The sequence below is a fragment of the Mustelus asterias genome, unplaced genomic scaffold (genome assembly GCF_964213995.1).
Source record: "Mustelus asterias unplaced genomic scaffold, sMusAst1.hap1.1 HAP1_SCAFFOLD_647, whole genome shotgun sequence".
Taxonomy (NCBI): Eukaryota; Metazoa; Chordata; class Chondrichthyes; order Carcharhiniformes; family Triakidae; genus Mustelus; species Mustelus asterias.
Window position 1 is genome coordinate 36,304 of NW_027590596.1, and position 21,340 is coordinate 57,643.

General features: G+C 48.5%; 1 protein-coding gene across 1 annotated transcript in view; it reads right to left on the reverse strand.

The window, feature by feature from the left end:
- The window catches only part of srcin1a (SRC kinase signaling inhibitor 1a), a gene marked incomplete at its 3' end in the record, with an annotated part of 173,313 nt that overhangs the window by 33,095 nt on the left and 118,878 nt on the right, over positions 1-21,340 (reverse strand). Inside the window, exon 3 of the mRNA XM_078205274.1 lies at positions 2,628-2,823. Within this exon, the coding sequence (XP_078061400.1) occupies positions 2,628-2,730 (103 nt within the window). The remainder of the gene's footprint in view (positions 1-2,627; positions 2,824-21,340) is intronic.

A 21,340-nucleotide genomic window follows, 5' to 3' on the forward strand; every position in this document is an offset into this window, starting at 1 on the left:
TACAGGGATAGGGGCGGGATGGGATTGTGGTCGGTGCAGACTCAGTGGGCCGAATGGCCTCCTTCTGCACTGTATGATTCTATCAGTAACCAATAACCAGCTGCTATTGCAGCATGGGTCATCTTTCATCTTCATATCTAACCCAGTGAGTCCTCCCTGCGTAATGTGGAAACTCTCTCACTAACAATACGGCTGAGATCAAGTAGCCAATGTGTGGGGAATTGTAGAGTTGGTCAGAATTTTAACTTGCGGAATGGAGTTTCTGATAGGACAGTAAAACACTATGAAGTCATTTCAGAAACATCTGGATGTACTGATGGGGGTGGGGGAGGTGGGGGAGGTGGGGGAGGTGGGGGAGGTGGGGGTGGGTGGGGGAGGTGGGGGGGGCGGGGGAGGTGGGGGGGGCGGGGGAGGTGGGGGGGGAGGTGGGGGGGGCGGGGAGGTGGGGGGTGGGGGAGGTGGGGGGGGCGGGGAGGGGGAGGGCGGGGAGGTGGGGGGGTGGGGGGGTGGGGGGGTGGGGGGAGGTGGGGAGGGCGGGGGGAGGTGGGGGGGGAGGGGGGAGGTGGGGGAGTTGGGGGGGAGGGTTCGGTCTGGATGGATATGAGCCTTCTTTACCTACCCGAACATCAGCTGAGTAACAACATCCGGAGCAGAAGGAGGTCATTCAGCACCTTGAGCCTGCTCCACCAATCAGCTGGAGTATTGGTGACCTCTGCTCATTTCACCACAGCTCCATATCTCTTGACACCGCGACCTAACAACGATCAATCTCAGCTGTGAAAGCTTGGGGGTCACATGTCGGCCAAACCAGGTAAGGACGGCAGATTTACTTCCCTGACAGGACAAAACCCAGGCGTGTTTTTACAATAATAGTTTCATGGTTGCCATTACTGAGGCTAACTTTTCAATTCCAGATTTTGTGAATTGAATTTAAGTTCCACCAGCTGTGGTGGGCTTTGAACCCTTGGCCCAACAGTATTGGCTGGGGCCTCTGGATTACTTGTGCATTGACATCTGCCACTATCCAACTCATTGTCCAAATTGGAATTGTGCCCCAGAATCCACAGCCTCTTGGAGGGAGAGAGAACTGCCTCTCGTGTGAAGAAGTGTTTCCTGATTTCCCTCCTGAATGGCTTTAATTTTAAGATAATGTCCTCTTGAGGGAATTATTTCCATCGAATGAATGATTTAAACATTTTAAAGCGCTCAATCAGTCAGATCATCATTCAACCCAATCTGAACTCAAAGCAACACAGGCCGATTTATGAAAGGCAGGATGCACCAATCTCGTCCGTGACTGCCCTCCCCTTGTTGTTCCAGGCAAAACTCCATTCCCTTTCAGCACCTAATTATAGTTAAGAAAGCCCATCAACGCCTCTACTTTCTCAGAAGACTAAGGAAATTTGGCATGTCAGCTACGACTCTCACCAACTTTTACAGATGCACCATAGAAAGCATTCTTTCTGGTTGTATCACAGCTTGATATGGCTTCTGCTCTGCCCAAGACCACAAGAAACTACAAAAGGTTGTGAATGAAGCCCAGTCCATCACGCAAACCAGCCTCCCATCCATTGACTCTGTCTACACCTCCCGCTGCCTCGGCAAAGCAGCCAGCATAATCCAGGACCTCATGCACCCCAGACATTCTCTCTTCCACCTTCTTCCGTCAGGAAAAAGATTCAAAACTCTGAGGTCACGTACCAACCGACTCAAGAACAGCTTCTTCCCTGCTGCTGTCAGACTTTTGAATGGACCTACCTTGCATTACACACCCTAGCTATGATTGTAACACTACATTCAGCACTCTCTCGTTTCCTTCTCTATGAACGGTATGCTTTGTCTGCATAGCGTGGAAGAAACAATACTTTTCACTGTATGTTAATACACGTGACAATAATAAATCAAATCAAATCACCGCCGGAAAATCCCAGCCACGGACAAAGGCAGAGAATTTCAGCCAAACCTTGCTTCCGAATTTAACCCTTTATATGCTGGCTTATCATTCTGAGTCTGTCTTGCACTTGCAGTTGTGACGAAGGGTCATCCAGACACAAAACATTGGCTCTATTCTCTCTCCACAGATGCTGTCAGACCTGCTGAGATTTTCCAGCATTTTCTCTTTTTCTTTCAAACCAATATAATCTTCCTGAAGTCCAGTGCCCAGAACTGAATTCACTTAACCGTGATAGGGGTGGAGGGGTGGGGGAGGGAAAGGGGGTGGGGGAAGGTGGTGGGGGAGGGGGAGGGGGAGGTGGGAGCGAAGGGGGTGGGGGGGGGGGTGGGGTGAGAGGGAAGGGAGTGGGGGAGGAGGGGGTGAGGGAGGGGGAGGAGGTGTGGGGGTGAGGGAGGGGGAGGAGGTGTGGGGGTGAGGGGTGGTGGAGGGGGTGTGGGGGGAGGGGGAGTGGGGAGGGGGTGGGGGAGCAGGAGTGGGGGTGAGGGGTGGTGGAGGGGGTGTGGGGGGGGAGGGGGAGTGGGGGAGGGGGTGGGGGGGGGTGGGGGAGAGCAGGAGTGGGGGAGGGGGGGTGGGGGAGGAGGGCTTGGGGGTTGGGGAAGGGGGCTGGGGAGAAGGAGGGGGGATGAGTTGGTGCAGGCTCTCCCACTGATAGACTCAGCAGCTTTCAGCTTACCTGGCGAGCGAAGTTTGGTCTGACTGGTGGACCGGGACAGGGGCAGACTCTGCCGGAAACGGTTGGACCGGGTGAAACCGATCGGGACTTCGGCCTCCGACATGGTTTCCAAGGACTCTGCCGAAGCGAAGGGTAGTTTGGCTGCCTGATCGGCCAACCCAGATTGCTGGCTCTGGGAATGTCTGGGACTCCGAGTCTGTTCAAGGGAAACAAGAGAGAGAAAGAGGGAACATTAACCAGATGTTGCCACACCCGTCTCTGGCCCAAACAGCATGAGGCACTCCCGTCTCTCAGCCATAACTTGCTCCGATTTGAGGCCTGCGTTACTCACATCCCTGGTTTCTTATTTAAACTGATACGCTGATTGCACGTGGATCATAGATCATCAGTGCCATACTGAGGAGGAAACCATGCTGAATTCCACTACAGAGATTGTGGGGAAGCTTAATTGGACTTCAATATAAATACCATGGCAACAGCAGCAGTTCAGAGCTGGGAATCCTGCAGAGGGTAACTCTCTACCAAAGCCTGTCCCCCATCTACAAGGCACAAGTCAGGAGTGTAATGGAACACTATCCACTTGCCCGGATGAGTGCAGCAAAAAACAACAATCAAGAAGCTCGACTCAAGATGCAGAACAAAGCAGCTGGCTTGATTGGTCAACGCCTTAGAGATCCACTCCCTCCACGACGCACAGCAGCCACGGTGTGTACCATTGACAAGGTGCACTGCAGCAATTCACCAAGATTCCTTCAATAGCACCTTCCAAACCTAAGGCCTAGAAGGACTTGGACAGAAAATGTGGGGGAAACGCCATCGCCTGAATTCGTCTCCAAGACACTCACCAGACTTGAAGATATATCACTGTTATTTCACTGTCACTAGATCAAAGCCCTTCCCTAACAGCACTGTGGGTGTATCTACACCACATTGTCTGCAGCAGTTGAAGAAGGCAGCTCACCCTCACCTTCTCAAGGGCAGTTAGGGATGGGCAGTAAATGCTGGCCTTGCATTTTGCTGGCCGACATCTTGGGAACAGAAGGTTAAAATTGCATAATTTTTTTCAAACTTGCCAAACCATGGGAGTGTGTGAAACCCAGTTCTGCACCCATCCCCCATAGTGGGGAGTAAAATTGAATGGGGTGGTAAGAACATAAGAACTAGGAGCAGGAGTAGGCCATCTGGCTCCTCGAGCCTGCTCCGCCATTCAATAAGATCAGGGCTGATCTTTTCATGGACTCAGCTCCACTTACCCACCCGCTCACCATAACCCTTAATTCCTTTACTGTTCAAAAATTTATCTATCCTTGCCTTAAAAACATTCAATGAGGCAGCCTCAACTGCTTCACTGGGCAGGGAATTCCACAGATTCACAGCCCTTTGTGTGAAGAAGTTCCTCCTCAACTCAGCCCTAAATCTGCTCCCCCTTATTTTGAGGCCATGCCCCCTAGTTCCAGTTTCACCCGCTAGTGGAAACAACCTCCCTGCTTATATCTTGTCTATTTCCTTCATAATTTTATATGCATCTATAAGATCCCCCCTCATTCTTCTAAATTCCAATTAAGATAGCCGCAGTCTACTCAGCCTCTTAATACTGAATAGACTTAATACTTATTACTGGCATTGCAGCCAGTCCCTTCGTATTCCAGGTGGGAAGTGATTCTATTTCTTTCCAATGGTTGGGGGCACTCCAATCCCATTGCTATAGCTTCATTCAGGGGGAAACATGATTACCATCAGACTCACCCAGGCGACATTAGAATGGCTAATCAGAGACTAATGAAGCTGAAGCATGTTCACAGCGCTGTCCAATCATTCAGAAGAACATAAGAACTAGGAGCAGGAGTAGGCCATCTGGCCCCTCGAGCCTGCCCCACCAATCAATAAGATCATGGCTGACCTTTTTGTGGCCTCAGCTCTACTTACCCGCCCACTCACCATAACCCTTAATTCCTTTACTGTTCAAAAATTTTATCTATCCTTGCCTTAAAGACCTCAATGAGGTAGCCTCAACTGCTTCACTGGGCAGGGAATTCCACAGATTCACAACCCTTTGGGTGAAGAAGTTCCTTCACTCCAGAAGGAAACATTTCTACTTGAGGAAACCAATGGCTAACCCTCTTCCCCCTTCCCCCGCCAATCAAAAGCAGCTCCTTCGCATCACCATTTCTTTCATTGTATCATTTTTAATGCGTTTGTCACAGTCTGAATGTGTCGAATTTTATGTTTTGTTTTTTAAAAAACGTTTGCAGACTTGACCTCTCACCCTTCCTGTCACTACTTCCTCCCGACCCTCCGAAGGGTTGAGATTTGCAGTTTGAAAATTAAAGGATCTCCAATTTGAGACAGGGATGAGGAGAATTTGTTTTCTCAGCGGGTAGTTGGTCTGTTGGCCTGTGGGTGGTTGGTCTGTTGGTGGTTGGCCCCAGAGAGGCAGGGACATCGAATACGTTAAACGTGGATGAGATAGATTCTTGATGAACGAGGAAGTTAAAGGGTTATCGGGGGCTGAGGGGAAAGTAGAGTTGAGACACCAATCACATCTTATCAAACGGCGGAGCAGGCTCAAGGAGCCAATTGTAGACTGTGTGTGTGGGCATCTGCATGGCAGAAGCAGTATCATGTGGGTAACTGTGAGGTTATCATATTTGGTAGCAATAATAAGACAGATTATTACTTGAATGGGTGTAAATTGAGAGAGGTGGATACTCAACGAGACCTTGGAGTCCTCGTGCATCAGCCACTGAAAGTAAGCGCGCAGGTACAGCAGGCAGTAAAGAAGGCAAATGGTATGTTGGCCTTCATAGCGAGAGGATTTGAGTATAGGAATAGGGATGTTTTACTGCAATTGTATACGGTGTTGGTGAGGACACATCTGGAGTATTGTGTGCAGTTTTGGTGTCCGTATCTGAGGAAGGATATCCTTGCTATAGAAGGAGTACAGCAAAGGTTTACCAGGTTGATTCCTGGGATGGCAGGTCTGTCATATGAGGAGAGACTTAAGTTGGTTAGGATTATGTTCACTGGAGTTTAGAAGAGTGAAAGGGGATCTCATCGAAACTTTTAAAATTCTAACAGGGTTAGACAGGGTAGATTCAGAAAGAATGTTGCCAATGGTGGGGGAGTCCAGAACTAGGGGTCATAGTTTGAGGATAAGGGGTAAACCTTTTAGACCTGAGTGAGGAGAAATTTCTTCATCCAGAGAGTGGTGAATGTGTGGAATTCACCACCACAGAAAGTAGTTGAGGCCAAAACGTTGTTAGATTGCAAGGAGAAATTAGATATAGCTCTTGGGGCTAAAGGGATCAAGGGATATGAGGGAATCAGGATATTGAATTTGATGATCAGCTATGATCAAAATGAATGGCAGAGCTGGTTCAAAGGGCCGAATGGCCTCCTCCTGCTTCTAGTTTCTGTGTTTCTATGTATTCTTTATTCTTTCATGGGGTGAGTGGAGCTACACCAGCATTTATTGTCCATCCCTAATTGCCCTCAAGAAGGTAGTAATTAGCTGCTTTCTTGAACTGCTGCAGGTCATGTTATGTAGGACCACCCATAGTGCTGTTAGGGAGGAAGGTCTAGAATTTTGATCCAATGACAGTGAAGGAATAAGTGTTAAGACAGGATGGTGAGTGGCTCGGAGTGGAACTTGCAGGTGGTGGTGTCCCCCTTGTCCTTCTAGGTAGTCGAGGTCGTGCCTTTGAAGGAATAGTTGGCAAATGGCCCTGCTCCCGACTCAGATGTTTGTGTGTTTGGAAATTGCCATTTGTATTTGGAAGCTTCCGATTTTGGCTATTTGCTATTGGATATTGGCTATTTAACCGGTTCCACAGTAGCCTGTAATTGACACAATCCCCGGAATTCTACCACTTCGCCTGCCACAGAATCGGAGCAGGCAAGGGGCGGACAACGGAATTGTCCACTGACCTCGAGCGGGAATTTGTGGTCTCGCTCGAGCGAAAGCCGTCAAATCCCACCCAATCATTCCTAATCCCGCCCAATCATTCCTAATCCCGCCCAATCATTCCTAATCCCGCCCAATCATTCCTAATCCCACCCAATCATTCCTAATCCCGCCCAATCATTCCTAATCCCGCCCAATCATTCCTAATCCCGCCCAATCATTCCTAATCCCACCCAATCATTCATAATCCCGCCCAATCATTCCTAATCCCGCCCAATCATTCCTAATCCCGCCCAATCATTCCTAATCCCGCCCAATCATTCCTAATCCCACCCAATCATTCCTAATCCCGCCCAATCATTCCTAATCCCGCCAACGCATTTCAACAGTGACTGTTCTCTTTCATCATTGGTTGAAGACTCTCGGGAAAGGTGGGGGGAGGGGTCAAGATGAATTATTTTGCTGCATCAGTAACAATGGGCAGTGTCTGAATAAATATCCAGGAAGTGTCACTCAGCGGGGTACTGTTTGTGTTCTCTCCTGCAAGTCTGGGTTATTACTGAGACAACCCTTAACATCAGAGACTACTCCTTAATTGACAACCCCCCAAATCTTCTCCAAATTGTCTTCAAATCAACTTTGCCTTCCCCTCGCTCTCTCCTGCCTTCCAAAAGACAGAACTTTTCAATCATTATATTGTTGCCCCATAATTTCTCCCTTTTCCTGCTTAGTATTCACCAGGTCCTCTGTGACACTTCCTCATGTGATATAGGAAAGAAAGATTTGCAGTGACAGGACGTTGCTCCACCTGGAATGCCCCAAAGCATTCTGCGGCCAACCAAGATGTGTGGTCACTGTTGTAATTTAGGAAACAGAGTGGGTAATTTGTGTATGGAAAGTTCCCACGATCAGCACTATCAGATCATCTATTTTCTTGATATTGGTGGAAAAATAAATATTGGCAGAATTCCCAGGAAGAATTCCTGCCCTCCAAGTGGACAACACAAAAGGAGGCCATTCGCCCCATCATGCATGTGTCAGCTCCTCAGAAAACCAGCCGAATTATTCCCCACGGCCCCTCCTCTTTCCCCAGAGGTTAAAGACATGTCATCCTCACCATGTGGCTGAGATTGTGCCTCAGTTTAACATCTGCACTCCCTCGGTGCTGTACCGGAGTGCCGGCTTCGATCAGCTACTCTAGTTTCTGAAATGGCATTTGATGGATAGGAGAGATTTAAATGTAAATGTTTTCTTTGTAACCAGGCTCCCTCAGAGGGACAAGTGACCAAACTGTTGAGCCAGGAAGGATCAGATCTACCTCTGAGCTGAGATGGCATGTCTAGGATGCTACATCTTTAGTGCAAAGGGTTAATGCTAAATATGTAAATAGATTGTCCACATCAGTGGGTAACCTACAGCCCGGTGGGGGGTGGGGGGGGGGAGCTGTGTGCGTGGGGCCCATCAGGGTTCTGAGTGCAGCCCCACCGGACATTTTGTTGACCGTTGTCCACGCCCAGGTTTGCCACATTCCACTGATTTCAGTCTGTGTAATTTTTTTCCTACCGGTCTGACTGAAGTGATTCGCCCGTAAAGCGAGGGTGAGTGAAGTGAGGTGCGTGCTGATTGCTCACAGCACTGACTGTGAGAACCGCGCGCTCCCTCTGTGTCCAAAATGTCAATATTTACTTTGTTTTTACCATTCGAAATTGATTACAGTTTTATTGATATGTAAATGATTCAGCATTTTCTATAACTCATAACTCATTAGGGGGCGGCACGGTGACATAGTGGTTAGCACTGCTGCCTCACAGCGCCAGGAACCTGGGTTCGATTCCTGGCTTGGGCCACTGTCTGTGCGCACATTCTCCCCGTGTCTGCATGGGTTTCCTCTGGGTGCTCCAGTTTCCTCCCACAGTCCGAAAGACGTGCTGGTTAAGTGCATTGGCCGTGCTAAATTCTCCCTCAGTGTCCCCGAACAGGTGCCGGACTGTGGCGACTCAGGGATTTTCACAGTAACTTCATTGCAGTGTTAATGCAAGCCTACTTGTGACACTAATAAATAAACGTAAAAAAAGCTGAAATATTTGGCTTGTATTAAATGTATTGACTCTTATTCATTGGGTCACGCTTCATAAACAAGACTGATTTGAATCTTGTTGCCCACTGAGATAAAGGAGGGCCAATCACATGGTCCACTCAGGTCTACATCACCAGTACATGTCAGACCACATGATGGAGCGTAGAGAGAAGGAGCAGAAGCTGCAGGAAAGTGCGCAATATTGAAGAGTTAATGGTGGTCTCTGAGTCAGGGAGAATGTGAGGGGCCGGTCTGAGATGTCCTTCGTATTAGGCAGGGATAGCTACAGATTTCCCTCACCCAGTGAGAGAGCAGGAAAATTCATAAATAAAAGAATCTCTGCTTATGTCAGTCTTCCAGTTGAGGACCTGTCTTCGAGATGAGTGTAACGGTAAAGGTCAAGGAAGATTCAGAGGGAATAAGCGAGGGAAAAAAGGAGGGAGCGAGGTGTACAGGGAAGAGAGAGATTCAGTGTGAGATTGAGGATCAGGGTAAGGGTGAGGAGGGAGATAAAACTGAGGCTGATTGAGGGCAAGGAGGGGCAGAGAGGGTGAGGGAGAGAGTGAGGGAGAGGGTAAGAATGAAGGAGACAGTGAGGGTGACAGTGAAGGTGAGGGAGAAGGTAAGAATGAGGGAGACAGTGAGAGAGAGGGAGACAGTGAGGGAGAGGGAGACAGTGAGGGAGAGGATCAGGGAGAGAGCCTCAGACTAAGGGTAAGGGTTAGGGAGCTAGTGAGAGAAAGCTAAGAATAGACAAACATATGAATTAGGAGCAAGGGGAGGCCATTTGACCCCTCAAGCCTCTCCTCCATTCAATAAGATCATGGCTAATCTGATAGTGACCCCAACCCCACACTCCTACTGACCCCCGATAACCTTTCACCCCCTTGTCAATCAAGAATTTATCGAGCTCGGCCTTAAAAACATTCAAAGGCTCCACTGCCCTTTGAGGAAGAGAGTTCCAGAGGTCGTGACCCTCAGAGGAAGGATTTCTCCTCGTCTCTGCCTTCAATGGATGACCCCCTTATTTTTAAACACTGACCTCAACTTCGTTTAGTTTACAGTTGGATAAGTTGACAGTTTTTGAGAAACTCGGTTAAGTAATTGCTTTTTTTAAACTCGTGGTGAAACCTATTCTTGGTTGGAACCACAATTCCACATTAATCTAAACCAACTGGCTGCAAAACTCCTCATCTCACAATGTTCAGGATTAATGGACTGAGGCAGCCTTACAAACAGAATTACTGTCTCCATCTCTACACTGTCCCCTCAAACACTCCCAGGACACGTACAGCACGGGGTTAGACACAGAGTAAAGCTCCCTCTACACTGTCCCCTCAAACACTCCCAGGACAGGTACAGCACGGGGTTAGACACAGAGTAAAGCTCCCTCTACACTGGCCCCTCAAACACTCCCAGGACAGGTACAGCACGGGGTTAGACACAGAGTAAAGCTCCCTCTACACTGTCCCCTCAAACACTCCCAGGACAGGTACAGCACGGGGTAAGGTACAGAGTAAAGCTCCCTCTACACTGTCCCCATCAAACACTCCCAGGACAGGTACAGCACGGGGTTAGATACAGAGTAAAGCTCCCTCTACACTGTCCCCTCAAACACTCCCAGGACACGTACAGCACGGGGTTAGACACAGAGTAAAGCTCCCTCTACACTGTCCCCTCAAACACTCCCAGGACAGGTACAGCACGGGGTTAGACACAGAGTAAAGCTCCCTCTACACTGTCCCCTCAAACACTCCCAGGACAGGTACAGCACGGGGTAAGGTACAGAGTAAAGCTCCCTCTACACTGTCCCAATCAAACACTCCCAGGACATGTACAGCACGGGGTTAGATACAGAGTAAAGCTCCCTCTACACTGTCCCCATCAAACACTCCCAGGACAGGTACAGCACGGGATTAGATACAGAGTAAAGCCCCCTCTACACTGATGAATATGAATTATTTTTTGATATCTGAAAGAACAAAGAGCAAAGAAAATTACAGCACAGGAACAGGCCCTTCGGCCCTCCAAGCCTGCACCGACCATGCTGCCCGATTTAACTAAAACCCCCTACCCTTCTGGGAACCATATCTCTCTATTCCCATCCTATTCATGTACTTATCAAGACGCCCTTAAAAGTCACTACCGTATTCGCTTCCACTACCTCCCCTGGCAACGAGTTCCAGGCACCCACTGCTCTCTGTGTAAAAAATCTGCCTCGTACATCTCCTTTAAACTTTGCCCCTCGCACCTTAAACCTGTGCCCCCTAGTAATTGACTCTACAACCCTAGGAAAAAGCTTCTGACTATCCACTCTGTCCATGCCTCTCATAATCTTGTAGACTTCTATCAGGTCTCCCCTCACCCTCCGTCGTTCCAGTGAGAACAAACCAAGTTTCTCCAACCTCTCCTCATAGCTAATGACCTCCATACCAGGCAACATCCTGGTAAATCTTTTCTGCACCCTCTCCAAAGCCTCCACATCCTTCTGGTAGTGTGGCGACCAGAATTGAACACTATATTCCAAGTACAGCCTAACTAAGGTTCTATAAAGGTGCAACATGACTTGCCAATTTTTAAACTCAATGCCCCGGCCGATGAAGGCAAACATGCCGTATGCCTTCTTGACTACCTTCTCCACCTGCATTGCCACTTTCAGTGACCTGTGTACCTGTACACCCAGATCCCTTTGCCTATCAATACTCTTAAGGGTTCTGCCATTCACTGTATATTTCCTATCTGTATTAGACCTTCCAAAATGCATTACCTCACATTTGTCCAGATTAAACTCCATCTGCCATCTCTCCGCCCAAGTCTCCAACTGATCTATATCCTGCTGTATCCTCTGATGGCCCTCATCGCTATCCGCAAATCCACCAACCTTTGTGTTGTCCGCAAACTTACTAATCAATCCAGTTACATTTTCCTCCAAATCATTTATATATATTACAAACAGCAAAGGTCCCATCACTGATCCCTGAAGAACACCACTTGTCACAGACCTCCATTCAGAAACACACCCTTCCACTGCTACCCTCTGTCTTTTTTGACCGAGCCAGTTTTGTATCCATCTTGCCAACTCACCTCTGATCCCATGCGACTTCACCTTCTGCACCAGTCTGCTAAGAGGGACCTTGTCAAAGGCCTTACTGAAGTCCATGTAGACAACATCCACTGCCCCACCCTCAATAATCATCTTCGTCACTTCCTCAAATCAAGTCTGAGTGCAGTTCTGACAGAAAGATTCCACCCCCCCCCCCCCCCGCCCCCCCCCGCTCGCCCTACTGATGTAATCTGCGGAGTTACTGGCTGGTATTTTCCTGAAAAAATTCTAACTTCCCTGGTGTGAGAAAATGGGATAAATCCCGCTGGTTTTTAAAGCGTGATTTCCAGAATGAATCTCCAACACTGAGCATTGCAGAGCGCCTCAGCGGGATTCACTCTGAGTGGCTGGCAGCATTGCGCTGAGCGGGCCACTGCGCACGCGCCGATCTGTCAGCGCAGAGATCAGCGCATCCACAGCGGCCTCCCATTGCCGGCCACCCGGCTGCTTTCAACAGAGTTTTACTCTGTGTGTAACCTTGTGCTGTACCTGTAACGACTGCTGGCCTCCAATCGCTGGCCAGCCCTTCACTCCTCCATCGCTGCACCCCCGACCCCCCCACCCCTTGATCGCTGGCCTCCCGGACCTCCCTGGGCCAGTCCTGCAACCCCCGTTGGGCCTTCCGATTCCTCAGGAGGGGAAACATCCTCTCAGCGTCTACCCTGTTAAGCCCTGCCCCCTTCAACCCCCCCGGGACTCTTATACATTTCAATCAGATTCCCTCTCATTATTTTAAACTCCGATGGGTACAGGCCCAGCCTTCTCAATCTCTCCTCATAAGACAAACTCCTCATCCTGGGAATGAGTCCAGAGAACCTTCTCTGAACTGCTTCCAATGCGAATACGTCCTTCCTTAAATAAGGTGACTGTAACTGTACACTATACTCTTGGTGTGGTCTCACTGATGCTCTGTTCATTTGTAGCAAGACTTCCCTGCTTTTATACTCCATCCTCCTCGTAATAAAGGCCAACATTCTATTTGCTCATCGTGAATCATTTGTTTTACAGTCAGGGTATCGGGCGGCACGGTGGCACAGTGGTTAGCACTGCTGCTTCACAGCGCCAGGGACCCGGGTTCGATTCCCGGCTTTGGTCACTGTCTGCGTGGAGTTTGCACATTCTCCCCGTGTCTGCGTGGGTTTCCTCCGGGTGCTCCAGTTTCCTCCCACAGTCTGAGTGACGTGCTGGTTAGGTGCATTGGCCATGCTAAATTCTCCCTCAGTGTACTTAAACAGACGCCGGAGTGTGGCGACTAGGGGATTTTCACAGTAAATTCATTGCAGTGTTAATGTAAGCCGACTTGTGACACTAATAAATAAACTTTACTTTAACAGTGTGATAGGAAACGAGTTACAGGAATTATGTGTGACACTGACAGGAGGTTTGAGTTATACAAAACGTTTGCATAAAAGTAAACTTTGCAATTGCTCGTGATGTGTGGGCTGGATTATACCGACATGCGCCAAGGTGTGGAGAGGCAGGGTTGGGGAGGTGGTAGGGGGGGGATTCTTTGGTTTTCGGATGTTCTACTGGCCCAACTTCCTCCTCAGTCCCCGCCCATAGTTTGCAGGACGGACAGCGGGTGGAATCACAAACTATCTCACCAGTGCCCACACTGCAGGGGCAAAAATTCCGGCAGCGAAGCCAGACCAGCGAGTGGCAGAGAAACTCCTCCTCAATCCTTATTCCCTTCTGCCTCATTTATTGTTCCTCTCAAACAATTCTTCCTGCGTCTCGACGCTAATCCCCAGGGATTAGGAACCATGGTCACATTGGAGTCAAACTGTTTTAGCAAAACCTCTTGGATCTTGTACTCTATGCCTCTATTTCTAAAGATGTGGAGATGCTGGCGTTGGACTGGGGTAAACACAGTAAGAGTTTTCACAACACCAGGTTAAAGTCCAACAGGTTTATTTGGTAGCAAATGCCATTAGCTTTCCGGAGCGCTGCTCCGAAAGCTAATGGCATTTGCTACCAAATAAACCTGTTGGACTTTAACCTGGTGTTGTGAAAACTCTTACTCTATTTCTAAAGCCCATTGACACTTCAGGTTTGAGCATGAAACACTTTCTAAACCGGGCTTTGCCAGACAATTACACACAGCTTTCATTCATACATTGCAACCAGCTCTGCCTCTCTGAAACTGGCCCCATGTAATATCCAGATAACATCATCCAAAAGACCTAAAGCTCAGAAGCACCACAAACAACAATCCCATGTACAAGTGAGAATATCTGGAACTATCAATGATGTACCAACCAAAAGAGAAAATGCTGGAAAATCTCAGCGGGTCTGGCAGCATCTGTAAGGGGAGACAAGAGCTGACGTTTCGAGTCCAGGCGACCCTTTGTCAAAGCTGATGTATCAAAAATGATGTATTCTATTGGCCCACGACTCCTGGTTTCACGTGCAAGTTTAAAACTGGCAAAATCTTCCAGTAAATTAGCACCAATCAATCCACCTGTTATTTTCATCCGCACTAATGGGCTTTACAGAAAAAATTACACTTTGCATGTGAGTGATAAATATTTTCTCATCTTCAATTGGAATTAACCACACTTACAACTGCCCAGCAGAGAGTGTGTAATAGGAGTGCAAACTCGTGTGGATGCTGGAAATCTGAAACATAAGCAGAAAGTTCCGGAAATACCGTGCAGGCCAGGCAGCATCAGTGAGTCAAGGCTTCAGCTCCCAAGACCTGTACTAGTTGTGATGAAGGGTCACTGGCCTTTGTTTCTCTCTGCACAGATGCCACCCGACGTGTTGAGAATTTCCAAAACTTCCCATTTCTATTGGAGCAAAAATACCCCCTTTTGCAGCTTCTCCAATGACCAATCAGACCCTTGCGAGTGTCTCGTTCCCCACCAGCGGGAAGCCTGACATCGGATTTGATGTCACATCAAACACCAACTTCACAAGAACGAGTGAAGGGCCAGAATTCTCCAGCCTCCCATCAGCGGATTTCTCAGCAGTGAGAGGCAACATGCCGCTTGCGAGAGGTGGGATCTTCCTCTCCCGCCGCTGTCAATGGGATTTCCCATTTTAGCCGGGAAACCCACAGAGGAAGTGCACTGCTCGTGGGGCCACAGAAACATAGAAACATAGAAGGCAGAAGCAGGAGGAGGCCATTCGGCCCTTCGAGCCTGCTCTGCCATTCATCATGATCATGGTTGATCATTCAACTCAATAGCCTAATCCTGCTTTCTCCCCATAACCTTTGATCCCAAGTGCTATATCCAGCCGCCTCTCGAATACATTCAATGTTTTGGCATCAACTACTTCCTGTGGTAATGAATTCCACAGGCTCACCACTTTTTGGGTGACGAAATGTCTCCTCACCTCCATCCTGAATCCTCAGACTGTGACCCCTGGTTCTGGACTCCCCCACCATCGGGAACATCCTTCCTGCATCTACCCTGTCTAGTCCTGTTAGAATTTTATAAGCCTCTATGAGATCCCCCCCTCATTCGTCTGAACTCCAGCGAAACAATCCTAACCTAGTCAATCTCTCCTCATACATCAGTCCCGCCATCCCCGGAATCAGCCTGGTAAACCTTCGCTGCACTCCCTCGAGACCAAGAACATCCTTCCTCAGAAAAGGAGACCAAAACTGCACACAATATTCCAGGTGTGGCCTCACCAAGGCCCTGTATAATTGAAGCAACAAAAATCTGCTCCTGTACTCAAAAACCTCTCGCAGTGAAGACCATTTGACTTCTTTACCAGAGGACCTGCCACCAGCGAACAGCCAGAGAATCGCCAGCCAAGGTGTGAAGGAAACAGGAACAACTTGCTGAAGAAATCAACGTAACAGCAATGAACTGATCTTTAAAAATAAATTAGTAATGAATGAAATGGCCATTAAAAAGTGCCAAGCAACAGAGCTGCTGAATAGAAAACCTTCTGCCTTTTCTCTCTCGAAGCAGAGCTGGAGAGAGAGTGACAGACTAGGCCCCAGGTCCTGGTCACCAGGGAAGGCGGAGGGGACCAGAGTCCAGGGGTAAGCTAAGGATTTGGGTTTATCTAACACACATCCTGCATTCGCCTCTGGTGTGCAGACTCTGAAGTGGGCCTGGTGAATGCATACACACCTTGTGGGGGCGGGGGGGGGAGGAGTCCCACTTCAGCCTGGGGTTTCCTCCTCTCGGCCCAATGGTTGGTTCGGTTTGTGGGAATGGAGGGGAAAGGGGAGGGTCACTCATTCGCTCACTCACTCACTCACTCGCAGTTGGTACAACCACCACTCCTCATGGCCTCCCCAGGCCACACCATCACCTTGACTCCTGTAGTCCTTCAGTGGGCTGCCCCCTGCATGCGAGGGCCAGAGTGTTACCAAGAGTGGACTATATCACCCAGAAGGCAGCCTGGCTGTCCAAACAAATGGCCTCATGGACTCAGGTTTTCCCTCCAGGGGGATCAGATCTCCTGCGTTTGTGTGAGAACATTGAAGGGTGAGGTGACCACTCGAGGGCGGGGGTGGCGCTGCCTGAGCCTGAATCCCCTAAAGCGTGGGCCCAGGTGATTAGTGCCGCGTGCACCTCCATTCCCCGGGACCTTGCTGCCCCCCGGTAAAATTTCAGACAGGACAGGGGAGAGTGGGTAGGCACAAAGCAGCCTGATTTTATCTGCTCTCCCTTCACAGCCACGGGTTGGGGAGTGTAAACCTCAGCCCCGTGATTTGTTGCTGCCTTATTCACTACACATCGCTCACATTCTCGTAAGCACACATCACAAATCCAGAGTGGTCACTCGTGAAACATTGCAAACAATCTGAAACACAACCAGACTCTCTCCTAACTCTTCACACAATGACGTTTCTGCTCCCCTCTGTGGATTATGTCTGGTGATTAGGGTCATTGGTTTTCTGAATGGTTTTGCTCCCGTTATTCAGTGTATGTTTTTCATCCTGTAAGAGCCATTGGCCCAATCAGGATTAGGACACCCTGGGAGTCATGGCCTTCAACGGGCCAATGAGAAGGTGACAATTTTCCAGGCATCGATCTTCCCCATTTGACACTTACCGAGCACCTTTCACAGATCACTGCAGCGAATCACGTGCTATTCGGTAGTTGTAATGTAGGAAACCACAGCCAGAGAACACAATTCCTCCAACTGGCACGGTAGCACAGTGGTTAGCACTGCTGCCGCACAGCGCCAGGGACCCAGGTTCAATTCCCGGCTTGGGTCACTGTGCGGAGTCTGCACATTCTCCCCGTGTCTGTGTGGGTTTCCTCCGGGTGCTCCGGTTTCCTCCCACAGTCCAAAGATGTGCGGGTTAGGTTGATTGGCCATGCTAAATTGCCCCTTAGTGTCCTGAGATGCGTAGCTTAGAGGGATTAGCGGGGAAATATGTAGGGATATGGGGGTAGGGCCTGGGTGGGATTGTGGTCGGTGCAGACTCGATGGGCCGAATGGCCTCTTTCTGCACAGTAGGGTTTCTATGATTCTATGACTTGCGACTAAAAAATAAATTGTAGACACTCAGGCAGTACAGAAGGAGGCCAATCAGCCCATTGAGCCTGTGTTCTGAAAGAGCTCCTTGAACACAACAGGCCCATCTGCTCTCAGGGTGATCCAATCCCAGGAAAGGATCCCAATGGAGGGGGTTGGGTGGCTCATCAGCATCTGAAAGCGGCCTACTTTATCCTCTTGGGAACTGTGTGACATTCCCACTTGTCTTGCTCTTTCCTTGTAGATTTGTTTCCCTTTATAAGTAGAAATCCAATTCCATTCTGAAGGTTACCATCAGATCTGCTCAACATTGAACCAGATATTCAGGTTCTCCTGTATAAAGGCAGTGCAGCACTCCCTCAGTGCCACATGCGGATTGCGGATGGTTGACCTGGGTTTAGTGCTCAAGTCTCTGGAGTGAAACTTGAACACACAGCCTTCTGACTGAACGATTACTGTTACCCACTGAGCCATGTTTAAATACACGCAACAACCATACACAAACACACATGCATACTCACATGCATTCACATTTATACACCAGCACACACACACACGCACACACACATGCACACATGGCCTAGTGGTATTACCGCTAGACTATTAATCCAGACTCAAGTAATGTTCTGTGGACCTGGGTTCGAATCCCGCCACGGCAGATGGTGGAATTTGAATTCAATAAAAAATATCTGGAACTAAGAATCTACTGATGACCATGAAACCATTGTTGGAAAAACCCATCAGGTTCATTAATGTCCTTTAGGGAAGGAAATCTGCCGTCCTTACCTGGTCTGACCTACATGTGACTCCAGAACCACAGCAATGTGGTTGACTTTTAACTGCCTCTGAAATGGCCTAGCAAGCCACTCAGTTCAAAGGCTACTGGGAAGGGTAATATAAGCTGGCCTTGCCAGCGATGCCCATGTCCCATGAATGAATGAAAAAGAGCACATGCACGCACAAACACACATATATACATGCACATGTACATGCATATCACTATGAAGGATATACTGGAGTATACAGCAAAGCTGACAACATATTCATGATGAACCAGTTTCCATTACTGGAGAGAAAAGTTAATGAAGTGTTGGCAATGAAAAGCACATCAGACAGCACTTCAAACACCAATTCACTGAGATGTGTAATACTTGTACTGAAGGAAAACTATTTCTGGCTTCCTCGTCAAATCAGATCTTGCTCAGTTTTTCTGCTTTCTTCTTAACCCCTTCAGAACTGAAACTGAAGAATCAAATTTCTCATTTCTTAAACTAAGATATTGGTATTTCTGTCACATCTTTCACAAGATCAGGACATCCCAGAGTGTGTTATAGCCAATAACATGCTTTAAGTGTAGTCACTGTCATCATATAGAATACATGGCAGCCAATCCGCACACAGCAAGATCCCACAGCCATGTGCTAATGACCAGATCACCTGTTTTTGTTCAGGATGTTGATTGAGGAATAATTGTAGTCTCAGGACACATGGGCACATTGCCACAAGATCTTCCCTATGCACCTGACAGGACAGACAGGGCCTCAATGTAATGTCTCAACTGAAAAAAGACACCTTGCATTGTCAGGACCTCATCAACGCAGCACCATACTGAGCCAGTGACTTTCTGATTGGGAGATGAGAGTACTGCACACTGAGCCACAACTCTGCAACAGTGACCGATCACCCAGTTAGTAACACATTTCTGAGCTTCTCATTCATCAGTTGTGGATCTTACCGTTAAACATTGGGAATGTGAACCATCTGGGAGAACGGACTTGGACTCACTCTGAGTGGCCAAGTGTGCTGCGCACCGAGCCACGTTAACGGAAGTATTTCTGTGGGTCCACAACACAACTTCACTGAATGGCACAATGATCAATGCTGGTTATAAATAGATGCTGGATGGGGAGAGAGTATCTCCAGTGGTGAGGCTTTAGCAGGGGAGAGGAGGCACTGCCACCAGGAGCAATAGAGCAGCCAATTGAGGAGCCCCCAATACACCTCCCCTGTAAGCTGCCAGAGTTTACTTGGCACCAGCATGCACACACACTCACACACACACACAGATACACGCACACACACATATGCACACACACACACACGCGCATTCACACATGCATACACACAAATACACAGACACGCATATACACACACACACACAAACATACATACACGCACACACACAGAGACACGTATGCACACATACACACACATATACACACACACACATGCATATACACACACATTTATACACACACATACACACATGCACACACACATACATACAAATACACATGGACACACACACAGACACTCACACATGCAGACACACACACACATGCATACACACACACACACATACACATACAGATACACACGCACCATACACACACATGGACAAACACACATGGGCACACACACATATACACACATACATGCATACACATACAGACACACACAGACACATGCTCACACACGGACATGCACACACACATATATACATGCATATACACCACACATATACACACACATAGACAAATACACATGGACACACATGCATGTACACACACACACACGCAGACATACACATACACACACAGGTCAGATTCTACTGGTCGGAATTCCTTACCGCTGAAGAGGTGATTAAACATTCTTCACACACGCTGGTTAAAGTACAGAACTCCACTGAAAGTCAAGGTCAGGGAGATTAAACACGATGATGATACAGAACATTGTGTGACAAGACTAATGTCACCCTCCACAACCCCTCATTGATGCACTGCCGGCGCCAAGTAAGCAGAATTCAATTTGTAAACGAGGTGAAACTTTCATTTGGGGAACAGGCTGCCCTGAATTTCATTGTGAACTCCGAGACCTCAGCACTTCCTTTGATCAGTGATGGGCACCTTTGCTGATCAGAGACCAGCCAAGCTCTTTAAATAAAACTTCTGTGTGTGAGCACTCTCTGAATAATCAGTCAAGCAATCCTCTCAAGACCACATAATGCTGCGCCTGTTTGAAGTGAGGAAATTTCAATAACATTAAACGCTACAACAACCAAAATGACAGCTGGAGAGTTCGAAAGGTCTATCCGATTGGAGGCCATCTTAAAAAGGAATCTCTAACATAGACAATGAAGCCAAAAGTCACGGTAAATGGTTTGTTTTGATCTTGAAACCGTCTCCTCTTTGGATTCTTATCCTTCTGTTTGGGAGTGTGAAGCAGGCAGTCCGCGGTGCATTACACTGTATAGCCCATTCTTCCCTCTCGTTAAGGCATGGAAAGGACTCCATGTATCTTTACTAAACACAAGCAGAAAGTCAACTGATAGAACCAGACACAAGGGAAGGAGACCATTTGGCCCATTGTAGCTGTGTTGCTTCTTTGAAAGAGTTGTCCAACCAGTCTCACTCCTCATAAGCCTGCAATTTCTTTCTTTTCAAGTCTTTATCCAATTCCCTTTTGAATGTTGCTGAATCTGCTTCTACCGTCTATTCAAACAGTGCTTTCCAGATCACATGCTGCACAAAAGTAAATCTCCCCATCTCCCCTCCGGTTCTTGTGGCAATACACAGAGTGGAGGCGGGTATGATGGCACAGTGGGTAGCACTGCTGCCTTTCAGCGCCAGGAACCCGGGTTCAATTCCAGCCTTGGGTCACTGTCTGTGAAGAGTTTGCACATTCTCCCCGTGTCTGCGTGGGTTTCCTCCGGGTGCTCTGGTTTCCTCCCACAGTCCAAAGATGTGCGGATTAGGTGGATTGGTCTGCTAAATTGCCCCTCAGTGTCCCAAGATGTGTAGGTTAGGTGGATTGGTAGGGTAAATGCGTGGGGTTAAGGGAATGGGGCAGGGGCGTGGGCCTCGCTAAGATGCTCTGTTGGAGAGTCGGTACAGACTTGATGGGCCGAATGGCCTCCTTCTGTCGGGATTCTAAGATTCACTGGGATCGGAGGCTTGTCCTGTGAAGCTGAGTAAATTGGGCAGATGCTCTCTGGGGTTTAGAAGAGTGAGAGGGGATCCCATTAAAACTTACCAAGTTCTGAGGGGGCTTGAGAGGAAAGATTGGCCAGAACTTTCCGGTTGTTCACACTGGTGGGATTTGCTGGTGCTGCTGACAGCGCACCCCCGCCGTGGGTTTCCCGGCAGCTTGGGGTGGGATGAAAGAAAAATCTCATTGAC